Source organism: Ahaetulla prasina, chromosome 4 (assembly GCF_028640845.1).
Source record: "Ahaetulla prasina isolate Xishuangbanna chromosome 4, ASM2864084v1, whole genome shotgun sequence".
Lineage (NCBI taxonomy): Eukaryota > Metazoa > Chordata > Lepidosauria > Squamata > Colubridae > Ahaetulla > Ahaetulla prasina.
In genome coordinates this window covers 37,945,387-37,960,081 of record NC_080542.1, presented here as the reverse complement: position 1 = coordinate 37,960,081, position 14,695 = coordinate 37,945,387, and the positions used below count along the sequence as shown (strand labels likewise).

Genomic DNA, 14,695 nt, shown 5'->3' with positions numbered 1-14,695 from the left:
GTGTGTTATTAGTTTTGGCATAGTTTTAGCCAGCTGAGATCAATTAGAAATTACAATTCTATCTTCTCTGAAGACAGGAGAAAAACTTCAAAGAAAGTCTCATCATTAATTTTCTGGATTATGGTATTCTATTCCAACTCAAAGGAGATGGGGTTTAGGAAGTGAAAAAAGGACAAACCACTTCTTAAAACACATATCTTACTCATTAGGAGGCAGAGATTTCCTCAATATGTCAGACCTATAAATATCTCACCCAGCCATCCTTAATAGTAACTAAAATCTGTTACTTCACTGCCTCATGATAGGCCCTTCCCTGACCTAGAGTTCATACTTGAAGATCATAGATGGGAGATTAGTTTTAACAGGCTTTAAGTCCTCTGTCAGAGCCAAATAATAAAGGATGGATTTCCCCCCAGTCTTTCTGTGCTTCTTATTAGTGAAATGGGGACTACAATCCAAATTAATGATAATAAAAGCAGGTGGTGGTAGTTTCTCCATATTAATTAATATACAATATCATTTGCATATGTGTTGTATATGGCGCTGTTGCTTATTATTTGAATGCCAATGAAATGTTCAGTATATCCAAGTAGCTGAAAGTATAGGTTTTGACATCAGTATGAAAGATTGAGAAGCTATGTGAGTCCTTGAAAATAAATATTCTGAAGATTATTCCATATTTTTGAACTGCATGATATAATAGTAATCAGGTAAAAACATAGATAAAAACATGGATTCCCCATTTTTTCAATGCTATTCCTTTCATGTTAAATGGGTGGGGGGAATGACCAGGGCCACATTTGTAAAAATGCAAACCTAGCAAAGGGTGTTTCTTCTGGATCAGTTAACATGTATGGAGTAAACAGCATTCCTCTTTTAAATAAAGTGTGATAATCTGAAAATTTGGGAGGCAAAAATAATAATAAGAATGCTTATATTTTTCAGAAGAATAGTCAACTTACTGTTTATGACATAAAACAAAACCAGAATTAAAGGGAAAGAAGGGGATTTCAATGTTATAGACAGATATTAATTTTAGAATGTCACACCCATAGGACATTGATGGGTTATTACTGGGGTGGGGTTACATTATTTCATCTTTGCCCAATCTGGCACTACATAACCTTTATATCCTTATAGAAAACTGTGTGTAGAAAATTACATGGGAGAAATGAATAGTCTGGGGGGTTTATTTCTGGATGGTTGGTTCTTGTCTGAGGGTGAAGATGAAGGGGGCTGTGATAGGGGAAGCTCTCTGAAAGGGGGAACATGGGTGGGGAAATAGCCTTAAGCCTGAATTTGACCGGTGTATGACCGTTGCCTTCTAGCTGACCTCAGAATCTATTCCCAAGCATTTCTGATTCTATAGTCTCCTGTCCCCATGGGGGTTATTAATGGGAAAAAAAACCCAACATCCTAGACATCTTTTCATTGCAATGCAGCTTATTAATAATGACACTATGGGAGAAGAAGGAAGAGTAGAAGGAAGAGGAAATATATATGGGTTTTTAAAGCCACTTGCCAAAATGGTCTGAGTTGAAATGAAGGTTCATAGCATCATCTGATTGTTCTTTCCTGCTTTTTCCCCTTTTTCTCTTTGCATCTGACTCCTCACATTCCCACAAAAAGACCACTAGATGTCACCCGCCTCCTCCTTTCACTTCAGGATCTATGGAAATAGGATTGTACTTTAAAGCAACAGTTCAGAATTAATAACACTGGAATGTTTTGTTTGTCTTATCTCTTCCAACAGAGAGATAGAGATAGATAGATAGATAGATAGATAGATAGATAGATAGATAGATAGATAGATAGATAGATAGATAGATAGATAGATAGATAGATAGATAGGCAGACAAATAGATAGATAGACTGACTGATTTTGAAATGATTATTCCAATATAAAAATCTTCTATCTTAATTTATGGGATTCAAAAAAATGACTGCAGAGCAGTGGCATTCTCTGAGTTCCTTAAACTGGTGCCCTCTAGTGTTGAATTACAGTTCCCCTCATCCCCAGCCAGCATGGTTGTTACTAGAGATGATAGGAATAGTCTGAGTATCATCATTAGATTTTATCTGTTGTTTTCCTATTACATTTTAGATATATCAAATTCACAATTTTGCCATGGAAAATTGTCTCCAAATACAAACACTGAATTTCTTGAATAATACTACTTCTTTAATTTTTGATGGCTGGCTGAGGATTTTAAAAAATAAGAGTAGCCTGGAACGACAATCAGGAGCCTTCCAATATATAATATACAGAATCATACAATGGGAAAAGAGATGAAAGCCAAAACATCTGCTTGCCACAAAACATAATGACCTATTTATCAGTCTCTGGCCATTCTAAAGTTTACTTAACAAAATGCAGCCTATTTCTCAGAATTCTGGTGGAATAAAATAATCTCCTTTGACACACTAAATAGCTCTTCAGAACAATATATTCTAGACCAAAGGTGTCAAACTCACGGTGTCATGGCACATGATGTATCAGGATTCCCCCCACTTCGCTAAATCGGCAGAGGCGGGGCCAGCATGTGACGCATCTGGGCTGCAGGCCGCGAGCTTGACACCCCTATTCTAGACCATTCAAACAAGTCATGCAACATTTTACAAATATATTCAAAATAGAGCTTTCAGGGTCACAAGCCATCCTGATTTGTGAAGAACATCTTCTTGACTAAAAAATTCCCAGTCACTCCATTCTGAACATGGACAAAACATGTGATTGAAAACTATTCTATATATGATATCAAGCAAAGAAGTACAACCAGGCATTGGCATAGAATTGCAACCACTCCTGGCACCCAGATTCATTTAACTATGTACTTTAGGGCACATAGTTAAAAAGAAAACATACTTAGAAGTGTATTCATGATGGATCCCATCAGCATTGACAATATCCCAACTAGTAACAAAGACTGTTTTCTAAAGTCATCCAAATATTATAAAATAATGATAATGAAGATGAACTTACATTGTCTCAATGATGGCTATAAGAACTGGGGAATTATGGGAGAATATTCTCCCAATATATTCTCCCATAATTGCTTTGCTCCGATTTTTATTATTTTTTTAAATGTCCCCAGGAAATTATAATACTTACCTAATTTCAGATGATCTTGAAAATCTAAATAAAATATGATTTAGTATCTGGATGGGAGACCATCAGGAAATACCAGATCTGTGAGTTAAACTGAGAAGGGTGTTTGGGAGTTAAAGGGTGGCAAACAGAAGAAAGCAATAGTAACAAAATGCTGCCAAAAAAACTATAGGGATCTATTTGTAATTCCCAGGATTTGAGCTCTCAAGTCTTTACAATTCTGAGGGCTTGGCTGAAGTCAATTGCATGTGATATTAATAAATTCCTTAGACATAGGTACACTGGATACCTGTAGGGAAATCATTGCTTGCCTAATTCATGAGCCTCATCACTCTGTGCCAGTAATACTCTGGTTCCTTTCTAGTTCATAATCCTTGTAATAGATGCCAGACATTGATATCTGAATGAGTGATTTGCAAAGCGTTATTGAACTCCCCAAAAGATATAGAAATGAACACTTATAGCAATATATCAAACTGTTGTTCTATTGTAAAACTACCTGGAGGAATGCAGAGCAGGTCATAGTTGTACTAAGGAACTCTTAATGCAATGCAGTTGTAAGCAGTGTAAGGAGAAAATGAAAGAGATGGTTCTTTAAAGAAAAAAAAATCAGGGACATCTGGTAATACCAGGGCCAACCCCAGCTGCCAACACTGGCAAGCTTTGCTACAAGCCCCCAGTGTCATTTAAAAGCACCTGAGAATGCAAGCTGACTCAAGTTGTTGAGCATAACCACTGACTGTTCTGTTAATGGTGCTAGTGAGGAGCTCCAGAACAGCATTATCAATGGCACAAGAGATATGCTGATGGCTTAACACCTCCAGCTTGGCTGTGTTCAGTGAAATTGTCCAGGTTTTAATGCTGGAACCTCAGCAATAAAAAGGAATGAATAACATTATTTAAAGGGGAAAAATATCAAATCAAAACTGAAACACATGATATTGTCAAACATTTGCAGGGCATGCCTTTCCTAAAACAAACAATATAATTCTGAGATCTTAAGGAACCCATTAGGTAAAAATGCTAGGAGTTCCTTATCAAGGCTAGGTATTACAAAGGATACCTACAGTAATTATATACCTATTAGGAAATGTTCAACCAAAGACAGTTTTGTCATAAGACTATGACCCAAACTGAAGCAAAATGCATTTTAAGTCATACAACCTGCCTGAAATGCCACTAATTGGGAATCTTAAGAAGCAAAAATCTACTCCAAACTCCAAGCATAGGAGATTGCTTTGCTCCTTCCTCCCCATGCAGTCCAACTTTTAAATTGTTCAGTGGCTAACATGTCCTCGTTTTCTGCTGATTTCTGAATGGTATTTTCCATGGCCAAGAGCCTAGATGAATCACAGAGACTCAAATGTACCCTAGTGTATAAGGAAAGTTTTTTCTACTGATCTTAAGCTATCAAGTTATTTGAGGCCTCTGATACATAGTAACTAAGAGATTGTGTGACTATAACCACAGAGATCTAATAGGGATAAAGTTTAAAGACAGAGTATACATTTAAAGCATAATTTAATGTATTTTCCCCTTTTTATTATGACACAAGAAAAGCTGCAAATTTATGAGAAGGAAGGAGGGGTTCACTTAGAATAACTTAAATGGAAAGTTATTTCATCAGATTTGTTGCAGAAAATGTTTGGGCAATTTGGTAAAAGAAATGCCTTTAATGGTTGCCAATAGTTTTGACACTTAAACAGGAAATAGAAGTAAGATTTGTAAAAAAGATAGGAAAGAAGAGGTCAATAAGATCGAAGAATCTGTAGGACAATTGGTTGGAGATCTAAGACAAATTACTAACATAGTGGAAGTTTTGGGAAGTAAGGCAGAAGCAAGTCCTTAAAAAACATGGATAAAATATAAAACAAAAGCTTGTTAAGCCTGTCTAATTCCCTGGGTTGTGGGGAAGATGACACTGTGACGAAGACTGATAAAGTTTATATGATTAATATATATTTTGCAAAATTAAGAAATATTCCAAGAGATCCTTGTGTAGTTTGTTAGGCAAAATAATAGATATGAAGTGTGCAGCAGCATTTTAATACTAGATTGGGGATTGATAAAGTGATTGTTCTTAAGCAAATTCCAGCTGCAATACTGTATAAGTGAAAAGAGGGTTTTTTCTGATAAACTTAAGCAGAAGATTTCATCTGAATGAGAGTGACTTTTCCTTTTAAACTGAACTCTATGCAGAAAACAAGAGATATTTTTGGGGAAATTTAAAGAATTGGAGGAAATACAACGGAAGTGACAATGACAGATGCAATTAAACAAATGCTACAACAGATACGACAAAACACTGAAGGGGATTCCACATTGGGGGCAACAGGGATTGACTTTTTAAAGTATTACCTAATTAGGGATAATTGCCTAATGTAGAATACAAATGCAGCAAATGCTTCTAAAAATGAAAAAAAAATCATTATTTGAAAAAGTTAAAATAATATGTGATTTACTTACAAAAACACATATTAGAAAAAAAGATATAAAATATTTGAATCATAAAAATCTGGCTAAAGAATTTATTTCAACAGGAATGAAACAGAAGTTTTTTTTGTATATAAATCCTCATCTATATCCAAAACTCATATTGACTGATGAGCATGGCAGATATTTTGGAGTGGACATTAATCTACAGGGGACTAAAACTTTGATATTAGGAATTTATGTACATAATCAATATTTTATAAAGAGCACGAAGAAATTATTGGATTTTCTGCATGAAAATTGGTGTTTTCTGGGAGATTGCAGTGAGATTTCTTACCCACAAAAAGGATAGAACTTTTGAGAATTTTTTTAAAAAAATATACAAGGTACATTGTGAGAAAAAATTTAAAATATACAAGGTACATTTTAAAAATTTAATGGAATTTGTAATTTGTTGACGTATGAAAATATAAAAACTGTGGTTTTTGTGAAAGACATATATCTTTTTCAAGAATAGATATGATTTGGATATAGATGCTATTAAAAGCATAGATGTTACCAAATACAATTTTGGATCACAATGCAGTGACTTTAACTTTCAAAAGGTATAATGGCTCTTTTAGGTGGAGACTGAAGATGAAGCTTTTAAAGGAAATTATAATATAAAATAAAATAAAAACTCTTAACAACCAGAAAATTATCAAAACCCTGGCAGCTACATTCTAATTTCCCATTTTCTATGTTAATAATGCAAAATTAAAATCATCATTATAAGGAGGTACACTGTTTATGTCACATTAACATGGACAAATGACATCCAGATACTGGGTGGAAAAAGTTAACATATTTCAGGATTTGAATACTTACATTATTTTTTATTTAAATATTTATTTTACAAAATAAATAATAATGCATTATTATTTTATTATTCCCATTTTTTTTGCCAAATGTAACTTTTATATCTTATACCTTGATTTGTCTTTAAAAATTCCACTATTTAGTGGAAATGCAAACATTAAGGATCAGAGGACTTGGGAAATGTTTTTCCTACCTCTCCTCAAATAATCAATATTGGACTGGATTCAGATTTAGTTAGAATGGATCCTAGCTCACTTCTAAAAAATGGCTACATTTGGACTAATCTCCTTTTTAGATACAGATGCATAATATTTAAAAGGATGTTGGTATGATGTCCATACCAATTCTCATGCCAATGACTCACATACCAATTCTTATGTAACATCATGTTCAGTTAACTGAACTGCAAATAAGGTTATGATGTTGACTAAACTGCACGTTACATGCAGGGAACAAAAATGCAAAGACCCTTTTCAATCTGAAAACCTGTATCAATTGCAGAGAAAGTAAGGGGAGGGGGAACTAAAATTCCACTCCTTCCTAATGCTTTCTCTCAACAGGATTATTTTTGTGTTTAAAAAGGGCTATTAAAATATTTGCTGCACATTTTTATTCAGTTTTCACTAAGCTGGAGCCTTCCAGATACTTCAAATATATACAATTTCTAGGATACTTAAAATATAAATTCCACGTATTTAGAGACACCAGGTTGGGAAAGGCTGATATTGTGTATAATGGTTAATATAAAGACTCCCTTGTCAAATTAGCCATTTGGTGGCTAAACAAGAATCATTGATATGAAAAACAATTCATGTTATTGGGAAAAAGATCACATTATTGTATGCACAGAAAAGTAGAATTTGAATCTTCATATCTCTATCTTGTTTATTGAATTTAGTATTGTGGGATGCAATTTCAAATTTCAACAGTAGAACAGTTTTTTATTTTTAACTATTATTTGATTGGGTTTACCTTAATGCTGAAAAGAAAGAATCTACCTTCCATAAAATTTAAAGTTATAAGAAATATACAAGGTTAATTTAGTCAGCCCTTTCCTTGCCCCATACCATAATTGAACAAGTCTTTCCTATTTGCTGTTGAATCATAGCCAACTAAGCCTCCCCCCTTCTTTCCTATCCCAAAAACACATCTCCCCACGGCTGATGCATGAAATGTCAGACAGGACCTTAGCAGCAGACACATGCATTCCAAATAACACCAGATGGATTTTTATATTAGCTACTATTTCATGTTCAAGTCACAGCAACGATACTGCGGTTTTTTTTAAAGAAAAGAAAAGAAAAAGCAAGCCTCTGCGCCTCTGCCACACTTGCTTCGGCAAGATTAATTTTGCAAAATTAATTGGGACAAGATTGAGAAGGAAATTAAAATGCAGCTGAGTGAACAGGCTTTTCAAACACCTTTTTCTCATCTTCTTCCAACCCACTTGCTTGCCACCCTCAGCAGCCCTGCCAAGCTTTATTTTACCTTTGCTTCTTCAATAATCATAGGTGAGCACTATTGCCTCATAAAATCTTTTTTGAAAGGAAAACATTCAGGAGCACTTGGTTATTCCCAAGGAGGAGATGGTAGAGCACCATTCAAAGAAATTAAAACCAGGTCATATTCTTGAGTGCTAAGAGAAGAAAGGCAGGAAGACAGCATCCCCAAAGCTTTAACCAAAAACTATCTACTATTGACCTCAACCCATTCCTAAGAGGTCTGTAAGGGGTGTGCATAAGAGCACCAGCGTGCCTACCGTTCCTGTCCTAATGTTCCCTTTTTATTGCATACAATTTCATATAGTTATTACATGCTTATGGTTATATATATGCTTATATATCGTATAGTTATTTCATGCTTATGCTTATATATAATGTTGTGACAAATAAAATAAATAAATAAAATAAACATGCAGTGCCTACTTCTCAACCTTGGCAAGTTTAAAATGAGTGAACTTCAGCTCCCATAATTTCCCAGTCAGTTTGTTGAAATCCACCATTTTAAAGTTACCAAGGCTGAGAAACATTGATCTAATGATAAAAATGCCTTCCTCAGAGCATTACATTTAATAGACAAGTTAATATTATAAAAATGGAAGAGTTTAAGAATGCATTTTGTGATGGCATATTCTTGAAAGTACATTTTGAATACAAGGTGAACCTGATCATTAAAAAGCCATCGTTTCCGTATTTGAAAAGGATCATCCCCTGGAATTGTAAGAACTGGAAAATTGTTAAAATATTTCCAGTAAATAGTTGCATGGAACCCAAAGAATAAGAAGCATTCATATTGATATTGATGAATTTAAGATGTCCTTGATCCTTACAAAGGATTAGAGAGAAAGAATTTTGTCGTCTGTTACAAGATTTTCAATAAAACTTAAATGATCCTCCTATTTTAAAATTGAATAGCTTTGGAAAACTATCCTTTTTGATTTAAAAAAAATGTGTTTCCAAAGTACATATTTTTTGCTGCAAGAAAAAAAAAATCAAAAGTCATTTTCAGCTGTGGCTTCTGGGCAAAATTCCATATTTGCATTTGAGCACCTTCCTATAAAGTATTATAGAGAAATTTTGGCTTATGTGATATGTTGATTTTTTTGTGTGAGGTGATATCTGCTGTAAAATTTCATCGAAATTTTCATCAAAATGAAATTAATGACTCCTGGACAACCTGGCTGAAATATAAGGCAAACCATGTAAAGAACAAAAAAGTAGAACCATACTCTTGGATTTTTAACTTCTGATGCCACTGTGCTAGCAGTCAAAATGGTGAGTATCTTTATGCATTGTAACTCAGTTATTGGCCTGTCACTTTGCTGTTATGGATTGCGTAGATTAAAGAAGAATTGTATTGCTGAATGTTTATATTTTTTTGCTATTTTATGCAACATTATTTCAAGGGTTCCTCCAGGATTAAGAAAGTTTATAGAGAAATGTCCTATGACCAAAATTTTGCAGCTACATGGGGAGAAAGCAAATCTCAGTTTTTTTTATTTCTTTTATTTTTACTTCATAACTAAATATTATGAAATATACTTCATACCAATGGTGAAATCCAATTTTTTTTACTACCGGTTCTGTGGACGTGGCTTGGTGGGTGTGGTGTGGCTTGGTGGGCGTGGCAGGGGAAACATACTGCAAAATCCCCATTCCCACCCCACTCTGGAACTAGCCAGAGGTGGTATTTATTGGTTCTCCAAACGGCTCAAAATTTACGCTACCAATTCTCCAGAACCTGTTAGAACCTGCTGGATTTCACCCCTGCTTCATACACTACATAGTACAAGGAAGAGAAAGGAGAATAGGCTTTTGAATGATTACAGAAATTGAGTCACTCCATTATTTAGCATATCATTTTGTTCTTCCCCATTCCCAGCAAAATACAAAGTCAATATATTATACAATAAAAGTCTCAGGATCCATAGAAAATAAGAAAAAATAAACTTATATGAAGCTTGAATTTCAATTTTAGCATAGAAAATGTACAACCCAATTGCCTGGATAATACTGTGTGACCACATGGCTGAGCTGAAATTTGTCATTGTTTTTATAAATGTGAAATCTTTAACGTGCTACCAAGTACTGGTCTATATTACAGTGTTAGGGCTTGAGGAAGACAACCTAGACTCTGGTAGTAACATGTTTGAACTTCATGAACTTCAAGACCAATCCTAAATCATTAGGACGCAAGAAGACTTAAGTTTGGAGCTTACTCCTCCTCAGTACAGAAGTAAGTCTTTCTTGTGTAGACTCAGCTCTGAAGTTCCTACTCCTTTTCTTTGATTTCTCTGATATGAGCAATTACATAGGAAGTCAGGTTTTTGTCATTTGATATCCAGCTTCATGGAGCTAGATTCTTACTTAGGGCAATTCTTCATTTGCATATCTGTGTTAAAGTAAGTACTTCATATTCCCACCAATTCTGCATCCTATATTTCTGCAGTTTCATGTTTCTATCTCACTTCTGACCAAGCAGCTCAATTAACTATGTGATTCTTGAGTGATAAAACACATGCTTACCCTGTCATATTTACATGAAACAAAAGAAGAATTTCCAGGAGCAACTTTCTGAACTAGAGAGGGAGATTTGGGTGTAGAAAGGAGAGAAAGAAAGACATGGGTGTTTTTATTACATAGAACTGCAGTTTTCAATATATTCTAGTTTCAAAAATTTTCCATAATGATTTTTGAGAGTCCATAGCAAAACTTTTATATTGCAGATATTACTCATTTTTACATATTTTACAGCAACTTCTTGGGGTAAAAACACTAGCTGCAGTCAAATATAAAGGTTGCATCCTAGAATATAGTTTTCCGTTTTGACATCCTTCTTATATTGGCCAACTTAGCCATTGATGAATTCCTCCACAAACTGCGTGTGTTCTCTTTCGTACCTCCCTTTCTTCAACATCCTAAATGCACTAATATTTATTTAAAGATTTTAAAACAAGCCAATAGTAAAACTAGTTATTTCTTTCTCTCCTGCCATACTAAACTCTGTCATTTTGTAACTACACACCTTCCCCTCCACTGGAATCCACGTTTAGAGTTTAAAATGGTAACTGCACAATATTGTTTGTGCAGCATGTTTATTAGCAAAGCTAATAAATTAGAAGAATGTCATGGGCAGCTGATGCAATATTTATGCCATCCAAAAATTATTGGAATTATCTCAGGCACTTTAAAATTAAATTACATCACAGTTTGACTGCCTGTTCAGAACAGCTGAAATCACAACCTGCTTTCATATAGTTTGGATATGCCCTTTGTTTATCTTTTCTATTTGGTTTTGGCACAAAGCTATATGGTAAAATTATTGTAGGTTCTGGGAGATTCCAACTTCCATGACCTGAGGGAGGTTCCTGGGGGCCGAAATATTTGGCACACAGTAATATAGGACTTCAGAGATGTAGTCTGGAAGATAGAGGACATAGATATTTTCTTCTGTCATGATCAGATCACTTTCTTTTCAAATTACAGACAAAGCTTCCTTGAAATTCTGCAAGATCCATTAGGGACACCATTTCCAGTGATTCCAATCCTGCTTATGAGTTGGCCTAGTTGGTGGTGCTGTGGGAATAGCAATTGAGCTTTTGCAAGATCTAATGTGGAGTTCTCCAGAGTTTGATATTCTTGCCTGTATTTAATCATGCACCACTGAAAGAAATTATCTGCTGATTCAGGGTGAAAGATCATTAGTATGCTGATAATGCCCAATTATATATTGCTAGATTGAGATGGAGATGCTGTGGAAGTCATGCATTGGTACCTGGAGAAGGTCAGGATATTACTGGGACAAAACAAGACAACTAAAACTAAACTGAAATTACACTACTTGTTTCTAATAAACATGATAGCATTTTTTAAGAATTGTCCCAATAATTACTCTTGACATGGTAGTGTTCCCAGCTAAGGAGTTGGTATATGATCTGGGAGTCCGTCAGCTGAATTAGCAGGTGGAAATTGTGGTGGTGGGGGAGGGGATTTGCTCAGCTCTAGCAGCTGCATCATTAACACCCCTACTTTAATCAAGATGACTCACGCCCTGATTATCATAGCCAGACACTATAATGTATTCTATATGGGACTGCATTTAGAGATGGTTCCAAATGACTCCTGAAGGGACAAATCAATTAGTGTAGAATTCAATGTATTCACTGTATTTAGTATATTAACTGAAATAGCTCTTGATTGGCTTTCAAGCTTAATTCAAAGCATTTAACATCTTTTTTAGGATTTTCATAGCACTGCTTCATATTACATCATGCAACATCTACCTGACCAGTATGAACACCTAGAGAGTGTCTGTTGACAGTCTCTCTTGAACCAGCAAACATGTGGAAAACTCTTAAAAATATCACCGGCTATGGCAAACCTCCTTCCCAGGCTGAAGGTAATCAACAACTGGCAGATGACCTGAATGAGTTTTACTGCAGGTTTGAAAGGAAACTACAGCCACCTATCTCCACAACCCCCATCTCAGACACACCAACAACAGCCAAGCCTCCTACAACTGACCCCATTTCATTGGGTTCACAACCCCTAGTGATCACAGAAAAAGAAGTGCAGGACCTATTTCACAGACAAAAGCCAGGAAAAGCTCCAGGCCCAGACAAGATAACTCCTTCTTGCTTAAAAGTCTGTGCTGACCAATTGGCCCCCATCTTCACCCATATTTTCAATAAATCACTAGAGATGTGTTATGTTCCTTCTTGCTTCAAACGCTCTACCATCATCCCAGTGTCAAGAAGCCCACCATCAAGGAACTGAATGACTACAGACCAGTTGCTTTAACATCTGTAGTCATGAAAACCTTTGAAAGGCTAGTGCTTTCCTACCTGAAAACCATCACGGATCCGCTGTTAGACCCCTTGCAATTTGCATACCGAGCAAATAGATCAACAGATGATGCTGTTAATATGGCTCTGCACTACATCCTACAACATCTTGAGTCTCCAAAGACCTATGCAAGGGTCCTTTTGTAGACTTTAGTTCAGCATTCAATACCATCATTCCAGACATTCTTCTAACTAAGCTAAACCAGCTACAGGTACCGGAACAGGCTTGTAAGTGGATCACAAGCTTCCTAACAAACAGGAAGCAGCAGGTGAAGCTAAGCAAGATCACATCAAATACCTGTACAATTAGCACAGGGACCCCCCCAAGGCTGTGTGCTCTCCCACTTCTCTCTCTGTATACCAATGACTGCATCTCCAATGATCCATCTGTTAAGCTACTGAAGTTCGCAGATGACACAACAGTGATTGGTCTCATTCGAGACAATGACGAATCCGCATATAGACGAGAGGTCGAACGACTAGCCTTGTGGTGCAACCAAAACAATCTGGAACTGAACACACTCAAAACCGTAGAAATGGTGGTAGACTTTAGGAAAAACCCTTCCATACTTCCACCTCTCACAATACTTGACAACACAGTATCAACAGTAGAAACCTTCAAATTTCTGGGTTCTATCATATCGCAAGATCTCAAATGGACAGCTAACATCAAAAACATCATTAAAAAAGGACAACAAAGAATGTTCTTTCTGCGCCAACTCAGTAAGCTCAAACTGCCCAAGGAGCTGCTGATCCAATTCTACAGAGGAATTATTGAGTCTGTCATTTGCACCTCTATAACTGTCTGGTTTGGTTCTGCAACCCAACAAGAAAAACACAGACTTCAGAGGATAATTAGAACTGCAGAAAAAATAATTGCTACCAATCTGCCTTCCATTGAGGACCTATATACTGCACGAATCAAGAAAAGGGCCGTGAAAATATTTGCAGATCCCTCGCATCCTGGACATAAACTGTTTCAACTCCTACCCTCAAAACGACGCTATAGAGCACTGCACACCAGAACAACTAGACACAAGAACAGTTTTTCCCCGAAGGCCATCACTCTGCTAAACAAATAATTCCCTCAACACTGTCAAACTATTTACTGAATCTGCACTACTATTAATCGTTTCATAGTTCCCATCACCAATCTCTTTCCACTTATGACTGTATGACTATAACTTGTTGCTGGCAATCCTTATGATTTATATTGATATATTGATCATCAATTGTGTTGTAAATGTTGTACCCTGATGAACATATCTTTTCTTTTATGTACACTGAGAGCATATGCACCAAGACAAATTCCTTGTGTGTCCAATCACACTTGGCCAATAAAAAATTCTATTCTATTCTATTCTCACTCTGTGAGGGCTGAGAGAGATGGGCCTCATCAAAGGCCTCCTCAATGGTAGCTCTAACTTTTTGGATCTGGAAGTGAGAATGGACTCCATCTCTGCTAGTATTTAGAAAGGCAATTAAAACCAGGTATTCTAGCAGGTATTCAGCTCCTAGTTTGTCCTGGTGTATTTCTTTATAGTTATTTGTTTGGACATTATATTGTGATTTTAACTATGTGTAGTGATTATGTTATTTGCCTCCTAGCTGATTTCAACAACTTATAAATAAGACAAATAAATAAATAAACAACAGCACTTACCTTACTAATAATGTATATCAAATCTCCCCTTTGAAAGGAAAGTTCATCTGGGTTGCCCCCTGTGCAGTCCCACAGACTTTGATAATAATTTGCATAACGCCTTATGAATCCTAAGAGAGAAATTTCATTGCAAAAGTTCTCAAACAGTTTCTGAATTCAGTTCAAGGGATTGACAGAAATATAGACAAACAAGCAGAATTATAGTTTAAATCATTTTGTTAAAACACACACATACACACACACTGTAGTCCTCGACTACACAATTGAGGCCAAATTTCTATTGCTAAGC

The 14,695-nt window shown here is 35.7% G+C and overlaps 1 protein-coding gene across 1 annotated transcript in view; it reads right to left on the bottom strand.

The window, feature by feature from the left end:
• The window catches only part of SKAP1 (src kinase associated phosphoprotein 1), a 566,058-nt gene that overhangs the window by 38,130 nt on the left and 513,233 nt on the right, over nt 1-14,695 (bottom strand). Inside the window, exon 10 of the mRNA XM_058181982.1 lies at nt 14,407-14,516. Coding sequence (XP_058037965.1) covers nt 14,407-14,516 — 110 coding nt within the window. The remainder of the gene's footprint in view (nt 1-14,406; nt 14,517-14,695) is intronic.